Consider the following 23,526-nt stretch of genomic DNA (forward strand, 5'->3'; position numbering starts at 1 on the left):
GTGGCTCAGTTGGTTAAGCGGCTGACTTCGGCTCAGGTCATGATTTCGCGGTCCGTGAGTTCGAGCCCCGCGTCGGGCTCTGTGCTGACAGCTCAGAGCCTGGAGTCTGCTTGGATTCTGTGTCTCCCTCTCTTTGCCCCTCCCATACTCATGCTCTGTCTCTCTCTCTCTCTCAAAAATAAATAAACGTTAAAAAAAAAAAAGATTAGAAGGTTAAAAAAATGCAGCAACAAGAACCGTACATAAAAATCACCATATACCAAATTAAAAAGAAAGTGAAAAACCAGAAAAAAATACTGCATTTTGTCAGAAAATAATACAATAAGCAAAAGACAAATATCTGTAAGGATAAATGGGCAAGAGATATGAACAGAAAGTCCCCCAAAGAAGAAATAAAAATGGCCAATGAATGTATGAAAAAAATTTACTTACTAGTAATTGAAGGCACACAAATAAGATAATGACAGCCCGTGATTTTTCTCCTGAGAAATTGATAGAGAATATGTGGAGGAACAGCTACTCTCATAAACTATTGGAAATGTAAATTGGCAAAACCTTTCTTGAGGACAACTGATAATGTGTTTGAAAATCTCAGAATTTGGAATACCTTTCACCTAATGATTATACTTCTAGGAATTTCTCATGGCTATAGAGATGTAGCTAAAAATATATTTATCACAGTATTGTTATAATAGTAAAGAATTGAAAAAACAACCAACATGCTTTAAATAGGGAATTGCTATAATAATTTTTAAGATTTTGGAATATCTGTGCCAAAGTATTGACATATTATGTAGTATTTTAAAATAATATAAAATAATGGGACGCCTGGGTGGCTCAGTCAGTTGGTCATCCGACTTCGGCTTAGGTCATGATCTCGTGGTTCATGGGTTCGAGCCCTGCATTGGGCTCTGTGCTGACAACTCGGATCCTGGAGCCTGCTTTGGATTCTGTGTCTCCTTCTGTCTCTGTCCCTCCCCTGCTTGCTCTCTCTCTGTCTCTCTGTCTCTCTCTCTCTCAAAAGTAAATAAACATTAAAAAAATTAATATAGAATAATACTTAAGGACATACAAAATATATTTAACATATTAAGTAAAAATCACATTGAAAACAACTGGATGTCCACAAAAGTGTTAACTGTGTTGATTTGGGGATGTTGAGGTTACAGGTGTTATTTATTTGCTTATTTAGCTTCTCTCATTTCTAAGCATGTATTTTATAATAAGACAAGCAAACCATTTTAAAAATAGCTATTGTTTTTAAGCAATAACTTGGAATATATATGATTTAGCTCTTCCTAACGATGCTCTGTCTGTACAGATTTACCGTTTTTAAGACTGTCCATTTTTCCAAACAAAACTAAGGAAAAAAACTAAGGAGGCAGTGTTGGGGAGGGGTGTGAATTAGATTTATTGCCTGAAGGAAACTAAAAATACTGTTTTATAAAAATAGCTGTTATTATTAGAAAACTTAGTGCTAAGAAATCTTTTTGTTTTATTATAAAGTTGAATTTATTAATATAGAATGTGATTATTTGAAAAGGAGCTCTGTGCTACTGTGGTTTTAAGGATTCAAATTATTACTGACGGAGCTAAAAATACATGCAATTGTCTCTCAATGCTTTTTTTTGGTCCTGGAAAAATTAGCTAAATAAGAAAACAAAGGTGCTGGAAAATCAATGAGAGGTATTACTTATGGCAGACATGTGTCCATTTCTATGCCTTACTATTTTTAAAAATCTTTGCCTGTAGATACCAAAACAGGAAATAGCTACTCTGAAAAGCAGTTGGTTATGATAAATTATGACTGTTTAAGAGACCAGGAAATCTTTAGAAAACATTTTTATTAAAATTATCTCCAGCATCGTTATCCTATTGCCTTAAAACAGCGTTCACATTTTGTCTCTTTACACCCAAATTCCTTAGTGCGATAAATGTTGCATTTAACTGATTTAATCAGATTGATCTATTTAATTTGATTCTGAGCCTAGATTATTTCTTTTTTGGTGACTTTTTGTTTTTGTTTGTTTGTTTGTTTAAGATTATATTTGGGAATTTAAATATCTTTTTGTTCAGCGCAATTACATCCTAGAAAGCTTAGAATTGCATACAACATTTTGGTCATCCTGTGAGTGCCTGTTTGATGATGATATAAGGGCGGTTAAATTTAAAGCAAAATTCCAAAAAAGCATGCCCTCCTTTGTGAAGATGTCAGATTTGGCAACACACTTAGAGGATAAGCGTTCAGGTAAGATCTCTATATATGTAAGACACTGCTAGTTTAAGCTGCCATTTGTGGGGAAAAATGTACAATTGAACATAAAAGTGAAATACAGATCATCATAAATAGCCGAACCAGATATTTGCATCTTCTGAGCTTTCTGTCTACCAATCCTTTGAGGTTAAGTTGTAATTATTAGAGAATTACTTAAAAATATTTTTTGCATATTTATACAAGCCGTTCATCATTTAATAAACCGGAAATAGAAAAATGACCCTAACCAGAGTGACTGTTGAGATAAGCATTTTATCAAGTTTCTAAGCTGCTACCTGTACATGGTTGTTAAAATTTAGCATTGATATAGAATCCACGCAATTTGCTTACTGCTTAGTAAAATATAATGTACTTTCTGAACTCACGTATTTGTATGTGTGTGTGCATATATGGGTATAAAATTAATCCTCAGAAACACTACATGAAAGAATGGCTTGGAAATGGATTTTATTCATGTACACGCTTTCCATGAAGTTAATACCATTAAAGTAATTAGAGTGCAGTAGTAAAAGGAATGTGCTTTAGGTTCAATATGTTATACACTTCAGAATAAAGAGAGTCAAATAGTGAAAATAACTAGATAAAGTGATACAAGTGGAAAATACTTCTCATAAATTGCATTGGCTTCCTAAGTACAGAGATGATGCTAAAAGTATGCTAACTCCTAGTTAAAAGTATAACAAATTAGACGGCATTCAAGGCTATATTTAAGGTTGCTAAATGCCAATAATCAGTAAATGTCAGTGATCATCAATCTTGGAAACTAATAGAATGTTTTCTAGTGGTTATTGTAGCAATTGTTTTTGGAGGGGAAATGAGGGTTGAAAAAAATGGAATGTATCTGTAGGTTTATTGTTACATAATTTAAATTTTCTAATGAAGAAGAAAATATTTGGTCAAATTTTTTTTCTCAGAATTTATATAAGATTACCATTTTTGGTGCTTTTGTAGGTTAAGTTTTTAAGAATATCTCAGGAACTTTGGATCTTGATAGTAAGTTTTAATTTTATTCTCCCGTTTGCATGAGTAATTTTCTGAATTCTTATAGATAGTTTTAGATTTTATTAAATGCTAGGTGTGGTTTAAGTGAAATAAGATTATTTTTGCAATTCTAATAAAAAAGAATCTGTTCCAAAATGAAATGGGTTGAAGCTCCTAAGAGATCACATGCTAAGATTTTTAAGTTTATTTCTGGGACTTTTTGCTGGCACGCTATACCCCCTTTTGGTACATCCACAGAAACGTGTAAGTTGTATCATAGGCAGAGCAGAGGATCTATCAGAGTGCTTTTCAAATACGGCTCAGAGTGTCAGATTTAAAAAGGTTTTTAACTGAGTTTTTAGGGCATAATTTTCATACAGTAAACTGCCCTTATTTGAAGTATACACATTCACACTGGTGAGTTTTGACACGAAACCCATGAAACCATCACCACAGTCGTTAAACCATCACCAGTCTGCCCCTTTGTAATCTCTCCCTTCCACGCATGCCTGCCCCCTGATCCTTCTAGGCAATCAATCTGCTTTCTATCACCAGAGATTAGTTTGACTTTTCTATGATTTTTTATACATGGAATCATATATTATGTACACTGTTTTGTTTGGCATCTTTAAGCAAATTCTTTTGAGATGTATCTCTGCTTTTGTGCATATCACTAATTCATTCCTTTTTATTCTGTTGTATGAATGCACTGCGATTTGTCTGTTCATCTGCTGATGGACATCTGGGTTGTTTCCAGTTCTTGGCTATTATAAGTAAAGCTTCTATAAACATTCATGTATAAAGTGTTAGATGGACATAGTCCTTTCTTTTTTGGTGGGTAGGTACCTAGGAGTTGAATAAATAGCTGTATTGTATGGTAGATGTGTGTTTAATTTTTTAAGAAACCATCAAACTGTTTTCCAAAGTAGTTGTAGCATTTTACATTTCCACCAAGCAGTATGTGGGAGTTCTGTTTTTCCCACATCCACGTCAACACTTGGTATGAGCATTCTTTTTAATTTAGGTAATGATAGGTGGTTGTGGTTTTAATTTGCATTTCCCTATTGGCTAATGATATTGAGCATCTTTTCATGTACTTCATTGCCATCCATATGTCTTCTTTGATGAAGTGTCAACTGAAATCTTGTGCCCATTTAAAAAACAAGGGCTGATTATTTTCTTATTATTGAATTTTGAGAGTTCTTTATATTCTGAATAAAAATTATTTATTAGATATATGCTTTGCAAAGATGTTCTCCTAGTCTATCACTTGTCTTCTCACTTGTTCTTTTTTTTTTTTTTAATTTTTTTTTCAACATTTATTTATTTTTGGGACAGAGAGAGACAGAGCATGAACGGGGGAGGGGCAGAGAGAGAGGGAGACACAGAATTGGAAACAGGCTCCAGGCTCTGAGCCATCAGCCCAGAGCCCGACGCGGGGCTCGAACTCACGGACCGCAAGATCGTGACCTGGCTGAAGTCGGACGCTTAACCGACTGCGCCACCCAGGCGCCCCTCACTTGTTCTTTTAACCAGGTCTTTTGAAGGCCCTAAGTTTTGAATCTTGATGAACTCCAATGTATCCATTAAACAAAACATTATTATTTTGAGAGAGAGACAGGACGCGTGTGAGCAGAGGAGGGGCAGAGAGAGAGAGGGAGAGAGAGAAGACCAAGCAGGCTTTGCGCTGGTGCTGTCAATGCAGAGCCTGACACAAGGGCTCCATCTCACAAACTGAACTGTGAGATCATGACCTGAGCCTAACTCAAGAGTCAGCCGCTTAATCAACTGAGCCACCCGGGTGCCCCCGGAACACTCTTTATTTGCGTTTAGTGGTTTGGTATAAAGGATACAACTCAGGAACAGCCAAATGGAAGAGATGCACAGGGCAAGGTATGGATGAAGGGGCACAGAGCCTCCACCCTTTTCAGGTTCTCCCAGTACCTCAACATGTTCATTAACCCAGAAGCTCCTTGAACCCTTTTGTTTAAAGGTTTTTATCAAGGTTTCCTTGTGTAGGCATGATTGATTAAACCACTGGCTGTTTGTGATTAATTCAGTCTCCAACCTCTTTCCACTCCCCAGAGTTTTGGGGGGTGGAGCTGAAAGTTCCAACTCTCTAACCATGCCTTGGTCTTTCTGGTCATCAGCCCCCTTCCCCACCAAGACCTGAAGCTGCCCATGGGCCCCCAGCCTCCCGTCATCATCTTATTAGCATACGGAAGTCACTCTTATCACTTGGAGATCCAAGCATTTTTTAGAGCTCTGTGCCAGGAACTAGGGACAAAGATTAGATATTTATTTTTTATTATATCATAAGATGGGAGCATAAATCCAGTCCCTTTTTCTACGTTGGCCAAATGCCAGATTAAAATTTTCTGACTTGTGTAGTGTTAATTCACATATGTATGCATATATGTTCTCCAAGATATGACCATTATTAAGTCTAAGGAGAATGCAAGTGGAAAACAAAAACAGTAACACCTCTCAAAAAACCCAACTTTTAATGGAATACAGAGACTTATTCTTAGAGAAGAACTCCATATACCTAGTTCTACATTGCAACATTTATTAATACTAACAGTTAATTTTTTTTTAATTTTTAATGTTTATTTTTGAGAGAGACACAGTGTGAGCAGCCGAGGGGCAGAGAGAGAGGGAGACACAGAGTTCAAAGCAGCTCCCAGGCTCTGAGCTGTCAGCACAGAGCCCAATGCAGGGCTCAAACTCATGAACCAAGAGATCATGACCTGAGCTGAAGTCGGATGCGTAACTGACTGAGCCACCCAGGCACCCCAATACTAACAGTTAATTTAAATTAATATTCCTGGGGGCGCCTGGCTGCCTCAGTCAGTAGAGCATGCAACCCTTGATCTTGGGGTCATGAGTTCGAGCACCGTGTTGGGTGTAGAGATTACTTAAAAGTAAAACCTTAAAAAATTAACATTTCTAGAAGATGAACACAGATGATAGAATATGCAAATTTTTATACTGCTTCATATTTATGCACCCCTCCTCTGCCCTCCAAGAGCACTATAGGCTTATGGAGCTGGTTGCTGCAAGAAAGTATGCCACAGGTAGAATAGGGTCTACATTTAACTTGGTGTCATGGAGAGGTCAGCTCTATTATCTACTGCTTACACAGAGCAGCTCCCTGCTGGAATTGAAGACATAGAAATAGATTTTAAAATAAAAATGACTATCATAAACACTAACAAAATAGGTGCTCACAGCTCTGAAGATTTGGTTTGGGGGCTGAGGCTGAGGATTGGGCATGTTCTTGCAAACTCTGGAGATGGACTCCCTGTTGTTAAACCATGCAGAGACTTTGTGCTGTACAGTCAGTCCCTGGTTAGGCTGTGTTCAGAGTGGTCCTTTTAGCCATTTTTCCTTCTCTTTGTGTTCACTTATGAGGGCTAAATTCATTGTTTCTCTCATTGTTTATGTGTTTTTAAGACAGAAATGGATAGAGTATATAGAAGTACAAGCAGTTTTTTCCTGACATGTTTCAGTTAAATAAAAGGAGGGAGAAAGGGAGCTTAACATGGGACAATTTCCTAAGAAACTCTGTTCTCTTAACAAAACTTCACAGAAGCTGGATGGGGTGAGGCTGTGCCTGGCTCCTTATAAAGAAATGAAGATGCTTACTCAGCATCTGGTCCTTCCATCAGCAGAATGTCAGTACCCAGCAGGCTATAAACCCCCTTGAAACAGAAACTACATTAATAATGAACTTTTAATTCTTTTATAGAGGTGTGTAAATTTATAAAATGTTAGGAGTGATGTTAGTGTTCTTCTAAAATTATTGAATTCTTTCATCAATGTTTTAGTGATTCAACATGTCTGTGGAAAGGTGTGATGTAGAGTCTGCTGTAGTTTATTAAGTATGCTGACCACTACGTATTCTTGCAATTCATGTAGGGATACAGGACATGATTGTAAAAGTCTTTGGGTGCCAAAAGACTAAAGCAAACAGAAGGACTTAGGAATAGGAAAGTCACCATTAGTGGGAGTCTTAAAGAAGATAACCCAAAAAGAGCATAGGTAGCCAGAAGGATGAGTTCCTGACCTGGAGTATACTCCCTGCTAAAAGGATGAAGAAGAACAAATCCAAAGGCTTAAATAAAGGCTTTAAACTGAATCTGGAGAGGAGGGGAGAAGATGAACTCAGATGAACTCACAGACCTCACTAGTATATAATAAGGCAAAAGTGAATTAGGAAAAGGGAATGCCTGATAGATACTAGATACTCAGTATTTGTCTAACAGGTGAATGCATGAGCCAGTGAGCAGTCAAGGAACATGCTCAATGTCCTGGCGAGTCACACATTTCGTAAATGCAGACTCTTGGTGCTCATGTGCTGTGTAACCTATGCCCAGAGAATGGATGGTGATGGGCAGGAAATTGAAAAACAAAAACAAAGTTTAAACAGAGGATAAGCTAGTGGTGTATTATTTTGGATAAAGCAGAGACTGAAAGAATAGCTGACCTGCCACTTGGCTTTTAGCAATGATCAGAAGAAAGACAAGACAGGGAAAGAGGGTATATTAGCTGGTTTCAAGTGTTTGAAGGAATTTCCCCGAAAGAAGGATAGACCTTATTTTGCATGATGCTAGAGAACAGAGAGGAAGAAAACACTCACCTCTGCAACCAAACTCTCCAAATAAATCTTTACTTTTAGTTACCGGCAGCTCACCCCTCACTTCCCAGAGTAAACACTGAAGTTGCAAGTGGGTGAGATTGTCCAGGGAAAGAGTGAACAAAAGAGAAGACCAAAAGCGAGTCCTCAGGGATATCCTTCACTGTAAAAGCAACTGAATCAACCATATCATTAACCATGTTTGTAAACTGCAGTTATAATTTTGGTCCTATCATTTATAAATACGTCTTTTTGTTGGTCTCTTGTAGGAGTGATTCTAATCAAAGCCCAGATTTTAGAGCTAGTGATACCTGTTACAGCAGCTCAGAAGATAACTCTGAGTGACCACAGCTCCCTGAGGAGCATCCTCTCTTCCCTTCCTGACATCGTATATACTGGCTGTGCAAAGTGCGGATCGGAACTGGAAACTGATGGGAATAAGATCTATAAACAGTGCTACAGCTGCTTGCCCTTTACGATGAAGAAGCTGTACTACAGGTGAGGCAGCCAGGCAAGCCAGTGGGACGGAAGATATTTATTATTAGAGGACCGGAAATGACCAACAAATCGTATATATCAATTCTCACTTTCTTTTTTTGGTTTTTTGGGTTTTTTTTTAAGTTTCTTTTTTTTTATATATGAAATTTATCGTCAAATTGGTTTCCATACAACACCCAGTGCTCATCCCAACAGGTGCCCTCCTCAGCGCGCATCACCCTATGAGAACTAACTAGAGCTAAATCCAAGAGAATACATTTTTTTCCCTTGAATGACAAATGGTTATTTATGAAAGCAAAAATCATCCAGTACTCATAACAGGGATTTTTAAAAGCAGTAATTGGGAGATTTTTATTGTCTTCAAGCAGCTATATTGAAGAAAATTTTTACTTGGTTTATATTTTTAACCAAGATCTAAATGGCTCATGAGAAACTGATTTCCCTACCTTAACATATAATTGGAATTTAAAAGTTAAAAGTATTCTATGATCTAACCTCTGAGTTATGCAAGCTAATAAGATATTTAACTTTTCTGTGCCTTAGTTTTTCCAACTTTATATTAGAAATTAAGGATTGCAAATGTTCTTTGGTAAAATTGCAAACCAGCTCAGTGGAAAACACATTTTTCAAATAATAAATGTTCAGAGTCATGGATAATCTTTTTCTTTTTATCTTGTAAATTATATGGCTTTACAGAATAGCCATCAGTGTCTTATGCTCTTTTCTATTTCTAACTACTGCAGTATCTAAAAACTAAATGCACATGTATTCAGCATGTTATCATGGTATACATTAAGAACATTTTCAGAAGCTTAATCTATAAACCTTATAAATAAGTAAGTACATTTTGCTCTTACTCTGAAGGTTGCTTGTATGGGAAAGAAAATTAAATTAAGATGCATGGTATATAAGAAACATAATTAATTAAAATTGATTTCTTAGCAACAGTTAAGGCTCCTTACAGAGTATATGTGTTATTTTATGCCATTCTTAATGTTCCTAATCAATATATTGTTTATTGGACAAAAACATTAACCAATAAATATCCCTTAAAGAGAAGAGAGACTTTGAATATTCAGTCTAAAGAATAACTGTTCAAGAGAAGGACCTCACAGATCAATATCGCCCGATTATGGTATAATCTAGGATGAGGTACATAAGGTCTAATCCTAAACAATACTGCGTTGAAGAGGTAGTGCTAATTCTTTTTGTTACTCGAATTTTGATAGACAAAGTAAGAGTTGGGTTTTTTAAAAAATTTATTTAAAAGTCTTTATATTGTTCTTAGGTTTAGGATCCAGATTAAAAGAAAACTTTGAGATATTAAATGACAGGTTCTTTCAAATTATCACATACGTGATTCAGAAAACATCGCATAAGTCATCACTTAGGACTTTACATAACTCAGTCAGCAAACTGAAGAAGAAAAAGCTCTGATTATTTTTCAAAGACTCCATAAATTAGGCAGTTATTAGGTGTCTACGTATGTTCACCTGATATTTAGTGCTGTGGAGGTTATATCGATTGATACAAGCATACTTCTTGTACTTAAAAGTCTTTTATGAAATACTTAATGAACATTCCTATGGCAGGACAGTCCCATACTGTGAGTGGATCAATCACATTTTATGTTGGTTACTTGCAACTTGGAGCTGCTTTTCCAGTGGAAACATTAGATACCATGGTTTGAGTCTCATACTTGCCTTCAAAGGATTTTCTATGTGCTGGTGACTTTCATTTGCATCTTTACCCTGGTGTTCTTCTCCAAGCTCAAGTATTGAGATGCTGAATTCCCTACTTGAATATTTGTCAGGTATCCCACATTAAAAATGCCTGAGATTGACTCTCTTATTTTTTCCCATCTGTATCAAACTGGATTCTTCCCATTTTTATACTTCCCAGTGAATGGCATCACCGTCTACCCCCGTAACCTAGAAACCTGCACATAACCTTTAAATCATTTCTTTTTCCTTACCTCTCATGTCTGATCTACTGGCAAGTCCTACAAATTTTCATCCAAAACTGTATCACAAATTCACTTGCTTTTTTCCGTCTCCACTGCTGGCATCTTAGTCCTGTTCCTCAGACTCAGGGGCACTATTGACATTTCAGGCAGGACACTTTCCAATTGTAGAGGGGATCCCACACATTGCAGAGCACGTGGCATCCTTTTCACCTGGCCTTGCTGAAACCTCAGTGATTGTGAAACCAGAAAGGGAAGTCAGTGCGTCCTGGTCCAGCAGCACGTGGGCCTGGTCCAAGCCGCTGCTGTGTCTTGCTCAAACTGTCAGAGCAGCATCGTCTCTCAGTTGGTCTCCTTCTGCCTTTGCCCACTCCAGCCCATTCTCTATGCAGCTGACTGGGTGATCGCTGCCTCACTTAAACACCTTCCAGGAGTTTCCCCTTACACTGTTGTGCCCGTGTCGTGCCTGCAACCTTGTCTGCTGCCACGCATCCCCCTGCTTGCTGTGTTCCAGCCACCCCAGCCTTCGGGCAGTTCTTGGACACTCGTTCTTCTTCTCCGTGGGCTTTCTTGCGTGTTCTTCCCTCTGCCTGATTCCACCAGCCTGGCTCCCTCACGTCTCTGTTCAAATGGTACTTCATCAGGAGGCCTTCCTAATCCCTCGATTTTCTGCTACAGCACCAGGCATGTGCACATTGCAATTTGTACTTGTCTAGTTGTGTTCTGTCTTTTCTAAAAATCGTCTTTATTGGGTAGAACTCACGTAGCATCGAATGAACCCATCCAAGATATACAATCCATGGTTTTAGTATATTCACGGAGTTATGCAGCTGTCACCATGGTCAATTTTATGACATTTTCATCATCCCTGCCCCCAGTAGCCCCATTTCCATTAGCAGGCACCCCCCCCCCAACTCAACGTTTGGACTGCTCCCCACCTTTTGGCTGCTATAAATAGTACTGCTGTGAACATTTGTGTACACATTTTCATGTGAATGTACGTTTTAGAATTGTTGGGTTGTATGGTAACTCTATGTTTAACTTTTTGAGGAACTTCCAAACTGTTTTCCAAAGGTGTTGCCCAGTTTTACATTCTCACCAAGAGTATATGAAGTTCTGCACATCCTTGCCAACATTTTTTAATTATGTGTTTTTCTTTTTGTTGCTTGTGCTTTTAAATGGTATCGTAGCTAAGAAAGCTATCATTCTTAAGCTGAGATCATGGAGATTTACTCCTATACTTGTAAGAATTTTATGGTTTTGACTCTTACATATAGGTCCATAGTGTATTTTGAGTTGTAAGGATTATAAGGAAGGGGTCCAACTTCATTTTTTCACATGTGGATATCCGGTTGTCCCGGCATGATTTGTTGCAGAGACTGTTCTCTCCCTGTTGAATCATCTTGGCATCACAGTCAAAATGCTTACTGTCTTTTCGCCCCTCTAAACTCTTACACTCCTCATGTGAGGGAACCAGATTTGTCTTGTTTCCTAGCAAGCACCCAGTGCTTAGCATGGTACTTGGCACATAGTAGATATTGAGTGTGTATTTGCTGAAATAAAGAATGAAGGAGGAAAGACAGCATGGGGGAAAGAGTAGAGTGAAAAAGAGGAAAGACCTAGAATCATCACGCGGGTAAAGGGGGAAAATCAGGAGTGTGGTTTAGCTGTTATGTTAAATTCCTCTATATTAATGAGTCTGTTTCTAAAACCTGTTCTCAATTTATTTTTTACAATTTATTTTTAACGTTTATTTATTTTTGAGACAGAGAGAGACAGAGTATGAACGGGGGAGGGGCAGAGAGAGAGGGAGACACAGAATCGGAAGCAGGCTCCAGGCTCTGAGCCATCAGCCCAGAGCCCAACACGGGGCTTGAACTCACGGACCGCGAGATCGTGACCTGAGCTAAAGTCGGACGCTTAACCGACTGAGCCACCCAGGTGCCCCTACAATTTATTTAAAAAAAAATTTTTTTTTTCAATGTTTATTTATTTTTGGGACAGAGAGAGACAGAGCATGAACGGGGGAGGGGCAGAGAGAGAGGGAGACACAGAATCGGAAACAGGCTCCAGGCTCTGAGCCATCAGCCCAGAGCCGACGCGGGGCTCGAACTCACGGACCGCGAGATCGTGACCTGGCTGAAGTCGGACGCTTAACCAACTGCGCCACCCAGGCGCCCCACAGTTTATTTTTAAAAAAGGTAATATAGCCATGGTAAAAATGCGAACAGTAGAGGAAGATACAAAGCAGAAAGTTCCTCCCCACCCACCCCGTCCACCACCAGTGCTGATTCCATGCTTGTCAAAGTTTTTTGTATATTCGTCTAGTAATTTATTATGCTAACACCAGCACATGTATATCCCTTTCTTTTTTTTTAATTTTTAAAAATTGTTTTTAATATGTAAAATTTAATTTGTAAGACATTCCTAATACCAACATAGAAATGTTTAAAAGACACAAAAGCCTTACTGTGACAATATCCCCTCCCTCCCTCCCCCCACCCACTGTGTCCTGGGCCTCTGTCCAGACACAGGCTGTGCGCGTCCCTGCCCAGATTTCACTCCCCTGCGACACACAGCACTCTCTCCCCATCTCATCATTTTCACTTTGGAAATCAGTGCATGTCAGCAGTTAGGGAGCTTCCTCACACTTTTAGTTGGCTGCCTCATATTCCATACCTGAATAGATCGGCATATATTTAATTGGTGCCTTGTGGGTAGACAATGATGTGTCCAAATGTAACGCAACTGCTAACAGTATTGCAGTGCACGTCCTGAGACAAATGCCCCTCCTATGAGTGATTATATGGCTGCAGGATAATTTCTGGGCTGGCAGATACTGGTAGAGTGCCTTCCATCGACACCGGATCAATTCCATACTTCCTGCACAATGTATGAGAGTACCCATCGCCCCACAACCTTGCCAACAAGAATCATGCTCTTCAACCATCTAGTAGTTGCAAATGGAACCTCAGTGGCCCTTTAAGTGTATTTCTCTCATTACAAGTGAGAAATAAGGTTGAACTTTTATTGTTGGTGGTTTAAGAGCTATTGCTTTTGCTTTCCTGCAAAGCTTTTTTTTTCTGTGTCCTCATGGCCTTTGCCATTTTCCTATGGATACTTGTAGGAAACGTTCTATTAAAGGACATGAGCACTTTTTTTTTTTTAATTTCTATCTAGGTTAGTTAGCAGATAGTGCAATAATGATTTCAGGAGTAGATTCCAGTGATTCATCCCCTATGTATAACACCCAGTGCTCATCCCAACAGGTGTTCCCCTTTAATGCCCCTTACCCATTTAGCCCATCCCCTCCCCACAACCACTCCAGCAACCCTCAGTTTGTTCTCTGTATTTAAGTCTCTTATGTTTCCCCCCCTCCTTGTTTTTATATTATTTTTGCTTCCCTTCCCTTATGTTCATCTGTTTTGTAACTTACATTCCACATATAAGTGAAGTCATATAATATTTGCTTTTCTCTGACTAATTTCGCTTAGCACAATACCCTCTAGTTCCATCCACGCTGTTGCAAATGGCAAGATTTCATTCTTTTTGGTCACTGAATAATATTCCATTGTACACAGATACCACATCTTCTTTATCCATTCGTCCATCGATGGAAATTTGGGCTCTTTGTATACTTTGGCTATTGTCGATAGTGCTGCTATAAACATTGGGGTGCATGTGCCCCTTCAAAACAGCATCCCTGTATCCCTTAGATAAATACCTAGTAGTTCAATTGCTGAGTCATAGGGTAGTTCTAATTGTAACTTTTTGAGGAACCTCCATAGTGTTTTCCAGAGTGACTGCACAAGCTTGCATTCCCACCAGCAGTGCAAAAGATATCCTCTTTCTCTGCATCCTTGCCAATGTCTGTTGTTGACCGAGTTGTTAATTTTAGCCATTCTGACTGGTGTGAGGTGGTATCTCATGGTGGTTTTAATTTTCATTTCTGTGATGATGAGTGATATTGAGCAGTTTTTCACGGGTCTGTGAGCCATCTGGATGTCTGCTTTGGAAAAGTGTCTATTCATGCCTTTTGTCCATTTCTTCACTGGATTATTTGGTTTTGGGGTGTTGAGTTTGATAAGTTCTGTATAGATTTTGGATACTAGCCCTTTATCTGATATGTCATTTGCAAATATCTTCTCCCATTCCGTCGGTTGCCTTTTAGTTTTGCTGATTGTTTCCTTTGCTGTGCAGAAGCTTTTTATCTTGACAAGGTTCCAGAATTCAGTTTTGCTTTTGTTTCCCTCGCTTCCGGAGACGTGTTTAGTAAGAAGTTACTACACCTGAGGTCAAAGAGGTTTTTGCCTGCTTTCTCAAAACTCTAGGATTTTGATGGCTTCCTGTGTTAGGTTTAGATCTTTCATCCATTTTGAGTTTATTTTTGTGTATGGTGTAAGAAAGTGGTCCAGGTTCATTTTTTGCATGTCGCCGTCCAGTTTTCCCAACACCTTTTGCTGAAGAGACTGTATTCCATTGGATATTCTTCCCTGCTTTGTCAAAGACTAGTTGGCCATATGTTTGTGGGTCCATTTCTGGGTTCTCTATTCTGTTCCATTGATCTAAGTGTCTGTTTTTATGCCAGTACCATGCTGTCTTGGTAATACATCTTGAAGCTTTGTAATACATCTTGAAGTTCAGGATTGTGATGCCTCCAGCTTTGGTTTTCTTTTTCAGGATTGCTTTGGCTATTCAGGGTCTTTTCTGGTTCCATACACATTTTAGGATTGTTTGTTCTAGCTCTGTGAAGAATGCTGATATTATTTTGATAGGGATTGTATTGAATATGTAGATTGTTTTGGGTAGTATTGACATTTTAACAATATTTGTTCTTCCAATCCATGAGCATGGAATGTATTTCCATTTTTTTTTGTCTTTTTCAATTTTACAAGATTTCTATAGTTTTCAGCGTATAGATTTTTCACCTCTTTGGTTAGGTTTATTCCTAGGTATTTTATGGGTTTGGGTCCTTTCTTTAAAAACACAGGGGCGCCTGGGTGGCTCAGTCGGTTAAGCGTCCGACTTTGGCTCAGGTCATGATCTCACGGTCTGTGAGTTCGAGCCCCGCGTCGGGCTCTGTGCTGACAGCTCAGAGGCTGGAGCCCATTTCAGATTCTGTGTCTCCCTCTCTCTCTGCCCCTCCCCTGTTCATGCTCTGTCTCTCTCTGTCTCAAAAATAAATAAACATTAAAAAAAAATTAAAAAAATAAAAATAAAAATACATAGATAGGGCATCTGGGTGGCTCAGTTGGCTGAGCATCCAACTCTTGATTTCAGCTCAGGTCATGATCTCAGGGTCATGAGATCAAGTCCTCCATTGGGCTCCAGGCTGAGCGTGGATCCTGCTTGGGATTTTCTCTCTCTCTCTCTCTCTCTCTCTCTCTCTCTCTCTCTCTCTCCCTCTCTCTCCCTCCCTCCCTCCCCCCACCACGACTCCTCCCCTGCTCCTACCTGCATGTTCTCTCTCTCAAATAAATAAAAAAATGCATAGATAGAATAATATTCACTTTGTTTTATTCATGTCGTTGGTTCCTTATAGTCCATCTAAGGACTGGCATTCCTTCCCTAATAGCACTTATAACCCTTCCTCATTCTTTTTAACACCCACATAGTATTCTGCTGTAGGACATACTGGAAATGATTTATCTTGTTCCCTGTTTAGTGACATGCAGAACAGTTTGGTTAATAGTTTGGTTCTGACAGGAAAGAGCCCAGTTGGGAAAAATGACTTGAAATTGTGATTTTTGAAATGTGTGATTATCTTTATTTCTAAAAATAATTTACACAACGGTGTAAAAATATGTTTTCTTATATTAGTATCTGAAATCTTAAAATGAATCTGGAATAAATCAAATTTATCCATTTATTGTTTGAAACTTAAAAAAAAAAAGCCCTTCTCTTATTCCTAGGATGTCTCAGAGCATCCTAGAGTCATTTTAGTAATTAAAATGGACTCTGAATAAAAACCCAGTGCTCTTTGAAATGACCTTGTATTTAAGCATTTCTTTAATTTGAAAACCTTGTTGAGGGTCGTGTGTTATTTGCTCTTTTGTAGGCCAGCTTTAATGACCATCACTGATGGAGTACATAAGGTGTGCGTCCATGTAGGATCAGAGCTGATTGAGAAGATGCTACTCAACATTTCTCCTGACTGGCTCAGCAGAGTTGTTGGTAAGGTATCAACACGCCGTCCAGGGGCTGCTGTTGGTGAGACCATTCATTTCAGGGGTGTCCACAGTATACTGGAGCAGAAAGAACACTATGCTGTAAATTAAGGTCTTTTTTCTATCCACGTAAAAAGGAAACAAAGGGGACGTCAGTTGGAAGATAAGACCTGCCCCTCTCCCCGCAGTAGGGCACCCCTGATGGTCTTGATCCTGGGCGGTTTCCTGCTCCTCCCCCAGGAATGGGGGGATTTTTCTTTCACCTTCCCCGCCCCTCTCCCATCTTCAGCACTGGAGCAGTAGGATTTGCCAGTCCCTGCTGGAGCACTTTAAGGTTCTCGTTCCTTAAAGGAGGGTGGAGGGGTCCTGGGTGGGGGGTGGTTTGTGTTTTCCTTGTGGCCACTTCTCCCCTTCTCCTGGCCTCACCAGGTTGGAAGCTTTCTCTCTGTCCTGCCCTCAGTCCAGGCTTGTGAGCACCTGGTAGGGACGAGAAGCACACTTGAGGGTACAGACTCCCCTCGCCTGTGCACTGGCCTACACTTGGCTTTTAGCAAGTCATTAAAATTGTGGCTCACCTGTACTCCTGTTCTGTCCCCGCTCACTTCAGTGGGTGTGGCTGTCTCACTGCCTCTGCCTTCTTAGCGGCTCAATAAATTGTGATTTTGTAGTTTCTTCAGTTTTCCTAATAATTGTTAAGGTTGGAGCCATGTTCTTTCCAGCTTTTCACATCCTAACTGGAAGGCTCTGTGTTCTTTTTTTATTCACTGTCTTTATTAACTTGCATTCTTTTGGCTCTTTCAGGCCTTCTCTCAAGGTTGTTTGTTGTATTTTCAGTCTTGTCCCTTCATTTTAGGCACAATACCAGTTAGTCTTCGTTTCTCACAGAAGCCCCATCATCCTCAGATCAAATATATGTCTGTTTTGCCCACAGAGTCAAAGTTGTCCTTCCTGGCATTAATTAAATTGTAACCCTAAGGGAACATGTGGGTACCAGTTCTAAAGTGGTCATCAGACCATTCAAATGATCCCTAATCTTGACTTCTTTTAAGCTTATCCAAGTGAAAATACAAAACAAACAAACAAACAAAAAACAAAAAAGAAAGAAAGAAAGAAAGAAAGAAAGAAAGAAAGAAAGAAAGAAAAATATCGTTAAGAGAATTCTCTCACTTCCAAAAGTTTGTGATTGGCTGCCCAGGAGTCTGTAGACCCGATCCAAGAAAGGCTGGTGGTGTTGGTCAGGGAGCGAGTGTAGCTTGATGTGTGCCTGGTCAGTCTAGTATGGAGGCACCCCGCTCAATAACTGGATTTGGTGTCCTAAAAAAATAAAAGGAAGCCTATAGGACAAGTGCAAGCATAGAGTGACATAGCTATATCTATAATTTCAGTATTTTTGTGTTATGAAGATTTGATGCTCATTGCATAGCTGCTTCAGGGTTCTGTTATATAAATTTATACATATGATAAGGGCTGTAGACTGGATAAATAAGAGTTCTTTTCTGACCCGGACACACTCTTTTTGTCTCAGACTTGACTTAAGAAGATGTTAATGTCCGCTCTTTCCACTGTTGTTTTAAGAAGCCCTTAGCTGTGCCGAGTAGGAACTGCCGTCAGTCTGAACAGCCTGTCCGTGAACTGTGGGTCATCAATTCTAGAGTATCCTCAGCGCCCGTGTCTAGAAGGAGAAGGGGTAGAAAGAGAACTAACTGGAAAGTGGGTTTGGGGCTTGAGAAACCAAGGGGAACAGTGAACCCTTAGCCCTGTGCGTTTCCGTCGCCCGGAAGGGACGCTGAGGCTGTGCGCGTTTCCTCGTTCCGCAGCCCCTTCGTCAGAGGTCACGTACGGCATGGTCGCCGCGGACCTGTTCCACGCGCTGCTGGCAGGCGGAGGGGCGCCTTGTGCGGTGAAGCTGCAGAGCCTTTTTGTGCTGGATGAAAACAGCTTCCCCTTGCAGCAAGAGTTCTCCCTCCTGGATGTCTATCCGGACGGCATAAAGCCCGCGCCCAGTGCCCTTCTCTGAGGCCACGTGAGGAAATCGCAGGTACTTCAAGGAGGACCGCTGGAATGATTTGTGTCTTGAAATGACTGTCTGGCAAGGGCTTTTCCTTGGGTTTTGAAAAAAAAAAATTTTTTTTTTAATAAAGAGAATTGTGTTCAATATATAAATTGAGAGTTTTTTTCAAAGAGAATTCTGCGAGGTTTTCTGTTTGGTTTTTGGCCATTTCCTTTCCTGCTTCTAGAGGAAGGCTCTAGTAGTAAGGGCAACATGCAGCAGTGTCCTGGGAATTAAAGGTTCGCTCTACGGGTCCCTGCACCATTCGAGAGCTATACTAAGGCCACAGGACACAGATGAAAGCCATTTCCTCGGGAGTTGCTTTTCTGCCATGCTTACAGACTCTCCGTGCTTTCCCTTAGTCCTGCTTGAATAAACTGTCGATGTGAAATGATTTCCTTGGTTATAACCACACATGATAATGGGTTAGTTTGCCTAAGCCTGTGTTTAGACAAGTTCAAGACAAGCATGTCTAAGAAGTATTTGAAAATGAAGGCAACAAGATCCTGCTTCAACTCGTTTTATAAACGGCGGAAGAGAGCCACGTTGCTAGTTCATCTCTAGGATCCGATCACCTTACTGAACTGACATAGTAACAAACACCCGTTTGTGCTCTCACGGTTGTAGAAGGAGCTCGTGTCAAGTGGTCGTCACTGATGAGATGGTGCTCGACCCGGACGTTTGCAGTACGCTGAGGGTTAGTAGAGCGATAATACTGCTCTAATGAATTATGAACTAAATTCATAATTAAATGAACCAGTTTGTTTTTCCGTACATGTACTTTTAAAAATTCTTTTGGTTCATTGAAATTGTTTTCTCTAATTCAGGGTTTGTTAGATTTTTTTTTTTTTTAATTTGGCTTTTCTAAAAATGAACCTCAGGGCTTTTGTGATCCTCCCAGAAATAAAATGCAGAAATGTGTGTGAGAGAGTGCACACATACAGAAGCACATCTTTCTGTGGAGGAGGTCAGTAGTTTTCAACAAATCCTCGGAGGGAGCCTTGACCAAAAAAAAAGGGGGAGGGGGGTAGGGGAGGAACAGGTACTTTACTTGGTGAGTTAATTCCTGGGGAAGTAAAGGGATTAAATGAAATGATTGCTAAGGTTTTATCCATCACCCAGTAAGGTGGGTACAAAAAGAGTTGTCCCCGTGTGTACCTGGAGATAGTGGAATTCAAACAACAAAACAGTTGGCTCTCCCGGATAATTCATGTGATGGGGGATGAGTCTCAAGCCCAGAGCTGATGTCTTCTAAGCCATGCTCTTTCAGTGATAACCACAGTAGAAGCAAATCCAGAGTTCCGATATAAAATGCGCCCAGTGTAAGCCCACCGAGAGCACTATTCTCTTAAACTTGCCCTTCCCCACTTTGTCCTCAAGAATCGGCCTAATCCTTTTATCAACCAAAGCATAGCTCCCTGGAGTAGATGGCTCTTCACACCTTGTTGGGAAGAAGTCTTTAAGCCATTTCAAGTGACACCAAGAACAGCAGGTCACACTAATCTGCCTTCACAGAGTTGGGTACATAGTTCATGGGTTAACACATATTTCCATGAACCCTTATTTAAGCTGAAAATGACTTCCTTATGTCCTGAGGAAATTATCATCTATTTAATTGGGATCAGGGGAGCCACAGCTCCCAGGTATATTCCTTACCTGAGATGTACAAGTAGTTGTATTTAACCTACTCCATAAATGTTTACAACATTCACTTGGGTAGCCTAAGAATGTCAGCCAGTCTAGCATCTGTATCTGGCAACCCCACTGTAGACATTTTAGGCAAATCTAATTTTTCATCTTCGGACAGTCCAGCTGAGAGGGACAGTTCTCCCGTCTTCGAGAACCATTCGTACTTGGTATTAACCGACAGCTTCTCCAACAGCTGTGAGAAGCACTCACCTTTCTCCACACTAGTGACATCTGTGCTAAATCTCCTTTTATATCTTGGGGTGTATTTTAAGGCGTGGGGTTTCTGATCTTCAAGAGGTGTAACAAAATTGGACACGTGATTCACCCTGCAGACTTTTACTGAGAATTCACTGTGGTCACGGCACTGGGAATTTAAAGACAAATAAGAAGGTCTGCTTTTAGTGAGTTTGTAGGCAAGCTGGTGAAGAAATATTTAAACAAGGGGCGCCTGGGTGGCTCTGTCGGTTAAGCGATCAACTTCAGCTCAGGTCATGATCTTGTGGTCCATGAGTTCGAGCCCTGTGTCGGGCTCTGTGTTGACAGCTCGGAGCCTGGAGCCTGGTTTGGATTCTGTGTCTCCCTCTCTCTCTGCCCCTCCCCTGCTCATGCTCTGTCTCTCTCTCAAAAATAAAAATTAAAAAAAAATTAAAAAAAAGAAATATTTAAACAAAAGTATATCAGTGTGGAAAAGGCAAAAGAAGTCATAGAAGGATGGGTTTATTTGGACTCTTGGTTGCAAATGATAAAAACCCAACTCACACTAGCTTGAGCAAAAACAAGGGGAAGATTTACTGGCTCACATAACTGGCTTCAAGCACAGTTGCATCCGTTGGCTTAAATTTTGTGATCTGGTTACCCCAACCCACTAATTCTTTCTTTTCCTTCCCTTCAGTTTTTCCCATTGTTTCTTTCCTTGCCCTGTTCTCTCCTGCTCTCCCATCCCATATTTCCTTTTCCCTTTCCTGTCCTTTCCCTCCTATCATCTTCCCCTTCTTTGTCTCTTCCTTCCTATCTTTTTTTACTTTGAAGTTTATTTATGTATTTTGAGAGAGAGAGGGAGACGAGGAGGGCAGAGAGAGAATCCCAAACAGGCTCCACACTGTCAGCTCAGAGCCTGATGTGGGGTCAAACTCACAAACTGAGATCATGACCTGAGCCGAAATCAAGAGCTGGCCACTTAACTGACTGAGCCACCCAGGCACCCCTTCTGTCTTTCCTACCTATCCACATGGAGAAAAGATGGCTGTAGGAAGCCCCAAACTTTCTTCTTTACATAATGAGAGGAGTGCCTGGATGTCTCAGTCGGTTAAGCTTCTGACTTCTGCTCACGTCATGATCTCCTGATCTGCGAGTTGGAGTCCCATATCAGGTTCTGTGCTGACAGCTCAGAGCCCGGAGCCTGCTTTGGATTCTGTGTTCCCACCTCCCCTCTGCCCCTCCCCCACTCATGCTATGTCTCGCTCTGTCTCTCAAAAATAAATAAATGTTAAAAAAAAATACAGAATGAGAGACTTTCTTTTTGTGAGTATCCACATAGCAAATTTCATGGAAGGACTCTGAATCTCCCCCGGTAACCAGGGGTGGGTGGGACACTGGATTTGAAAGAGCTAGAACCACATAGGATGAAAGAAGCCTTTCCTTAATGGAAGGAGAGTTCTAGGCAGATACAGACGTGTTGCTGCAATGGTAGATCCAAGAAGGCTTCAGAGGGAAAATATTTAACCTGCATCTGTAAATATGAGATGTGTTCACCACGAAAATGGTGCTGTGCATAAAATCACATGTCATATTTGGAAAACAGAAAGTCTTGAACAAATTAAAATGTCACTATTTTAAATGGCTGGAATGAATACACAGAAAAATAACCTTAGGAAACCAACCAAAAATATATTGGTAATATATTAATTACATATAACATAAACTAATTAAATGTAACATGAACTTAAAAAATTTAAATGTAGTAATATACTACTACATAACAATAATATATAGTTCTAAATATAGTAAAAATAATCATGCTTACAGATAAAGCCAGAAACGTTTATTTATTCAAAGGAAATGATTTAAAAACCATGAAGAAAATAAAAGGGAGATAAGAATCCATGAAACATTATACCATATTCCTGCTGTTTGAAAAGATCTGATATGCAGAGTTGATTCAGTATTAACCAAAGTCCCTGAGGGATGGCATATAGAAGTTGATAAATTGATTTATAAATTAGTTGAGAAGAATAAAAAGGAATGTAAACATTCTAAAAACCATTGAATTGTACACTTTACATGGGTGAATTGTATGGTTTGTGAATTATATCTCTATAAAGCTGTTAAGAAAAGAATAGGCAGGAAAAAAATTTAAAGCTAAAACAAACAAAAATAAAGTAAGCAAAACAATGAAAAAGACCCAGGGTTTTGGTGTGTACAGTGTATTAAGTGAAAAATCACCTTAGGAAACGGTACCATAGGGGCGTCTGGGTGGCTCAGTCGGTTAAGCATCTGACTCTTGGTTTTGGCTCAGGTCATGACCTCACATTTTGTGGGATAGAGCCCCGCGTCAGGCTCTGCACTGAAAATGAGTAATTAAGACATGATGGTATTAATATAAAGGTAAAGATTCATTAATGTAGCAGGAGGAGCCCAGGAACACACCCAAACATAACATGGATGCTTGATTTATTCCCTAGGTGCTACTGCAGACTAGTGGGGAAAAGGATAGTCTTTGTGATAAATGGTGCTGGGATAATTTGGTATCCTTATGGAAAAAAAAAAAAAAGAAATGGAACCCCAAATTATAACTTATGCAAACATCTATTTCAGGTACATTCTATATCGAAATGGGAAAGGAAAAATAATAAAAGCTTCTTGAAAATAGTATAGAAGAATATCTTCATGTTCTCAAGGTAGGAAAAGGGTTAGAAGGTGGAGGAGGGGCAGTAAAGTATCATCTAAACTGAGAAGGCGCTTTGAGACCAGAAAATGAAACAGGCAGCTCCATACAGTTTACACAGTTTTATTCAGGGTAACTTACTGATGCGGGAATTGGGCGGGTGATGATCAGAGCCGCACAGCGATTCTCCCCAAGGTCCAGACCTTAGTCCACGAATTTTCTAGAGTGAGAGGATGTGCAGAGAGCACTGTGGTGAGGACAAAGGGTCTAACACTTAACAGACCTCATACCACCATCTGTGCTAGAATGAGGCAGGGGCCGGGGTGGGGTGGGAGGAGGTGGTTAGAAACTCTGTTATCTCTGTTAGTTTTCTAAACAAC

At 39.9% G+C, this 23,526-nt stretch overlaps 1 protein-coding gene and 1 long non-coding RNA gene across 8 annotated transcripts in view; one reads left to right on the plus strand and one right to left on the minus strand.

The window, feature by feature from the left end:
• Positions 1-18,686, plus strand: part of SHLD2 (shieldin complex subunit 2) — an 82,946-nt gene extending 64,260 nt beyond the window's left edge. For 5 of the 7 annotated variants that reach the window (XM_047824391.1, XM_047824392.1, XM_047824394.1 and 2 more), the window contains 4 exons: positions 2,042-2,248; positions 8,165-8,393; positions 16,415-16,530; positions 18,341-18,686. In XM_047824391.1, the coding sequence (XP_047680347.1) occupies positions 2,042-2,248; positions 8,165-8,393; positions 16,415-16,530; positions 18,341-18,540 (752 nt within the window). In that variant the 3' untranslated portion in view covers positions 18,541-18,686. Of the gene's footprint in view, positions 1-2,041; positions 2,249-8,164; positions 8,394-16,414; positions 16,531-18,048 lie in introns of all 7 variants that reach the window. The other 2 variants (XM_047824396.1, XM_047824397.1) reach the window with 2 other exon arrangements.
• On the minus strand, positions 16,934-18,100 carry LOC125147440 (uncharacterized). The gene is made up of 4 exons (XR_007145191.1): positions 18,025-18,100; positions 17,691-17,837; positions 17,099-17,365; positions 16,934-17,021 (listed from the first exon to the last, which is right to left on the minus strand). It is a non-coding gene; the product is annotated as an uncharacterized LOC125147440 (long non-coding RNA).
• Positions 18,687-23,526: the final 4,840 nt, after the last annotated feature.

This window comes from Prionailurus viverrinus, chromosome D2 (genome assembly GCF_022837055.1).
Source record: "Prionailurus viverrinus isolate Anna chromosome D2, UM_Priviv_1.0, whole genome shotgun sequence".
NCBI lineage: Eukaryota > Metazoa > Chordata > Mammalia > Carnivora > Felidae > Prionailurus > Prionailurus viverrinus.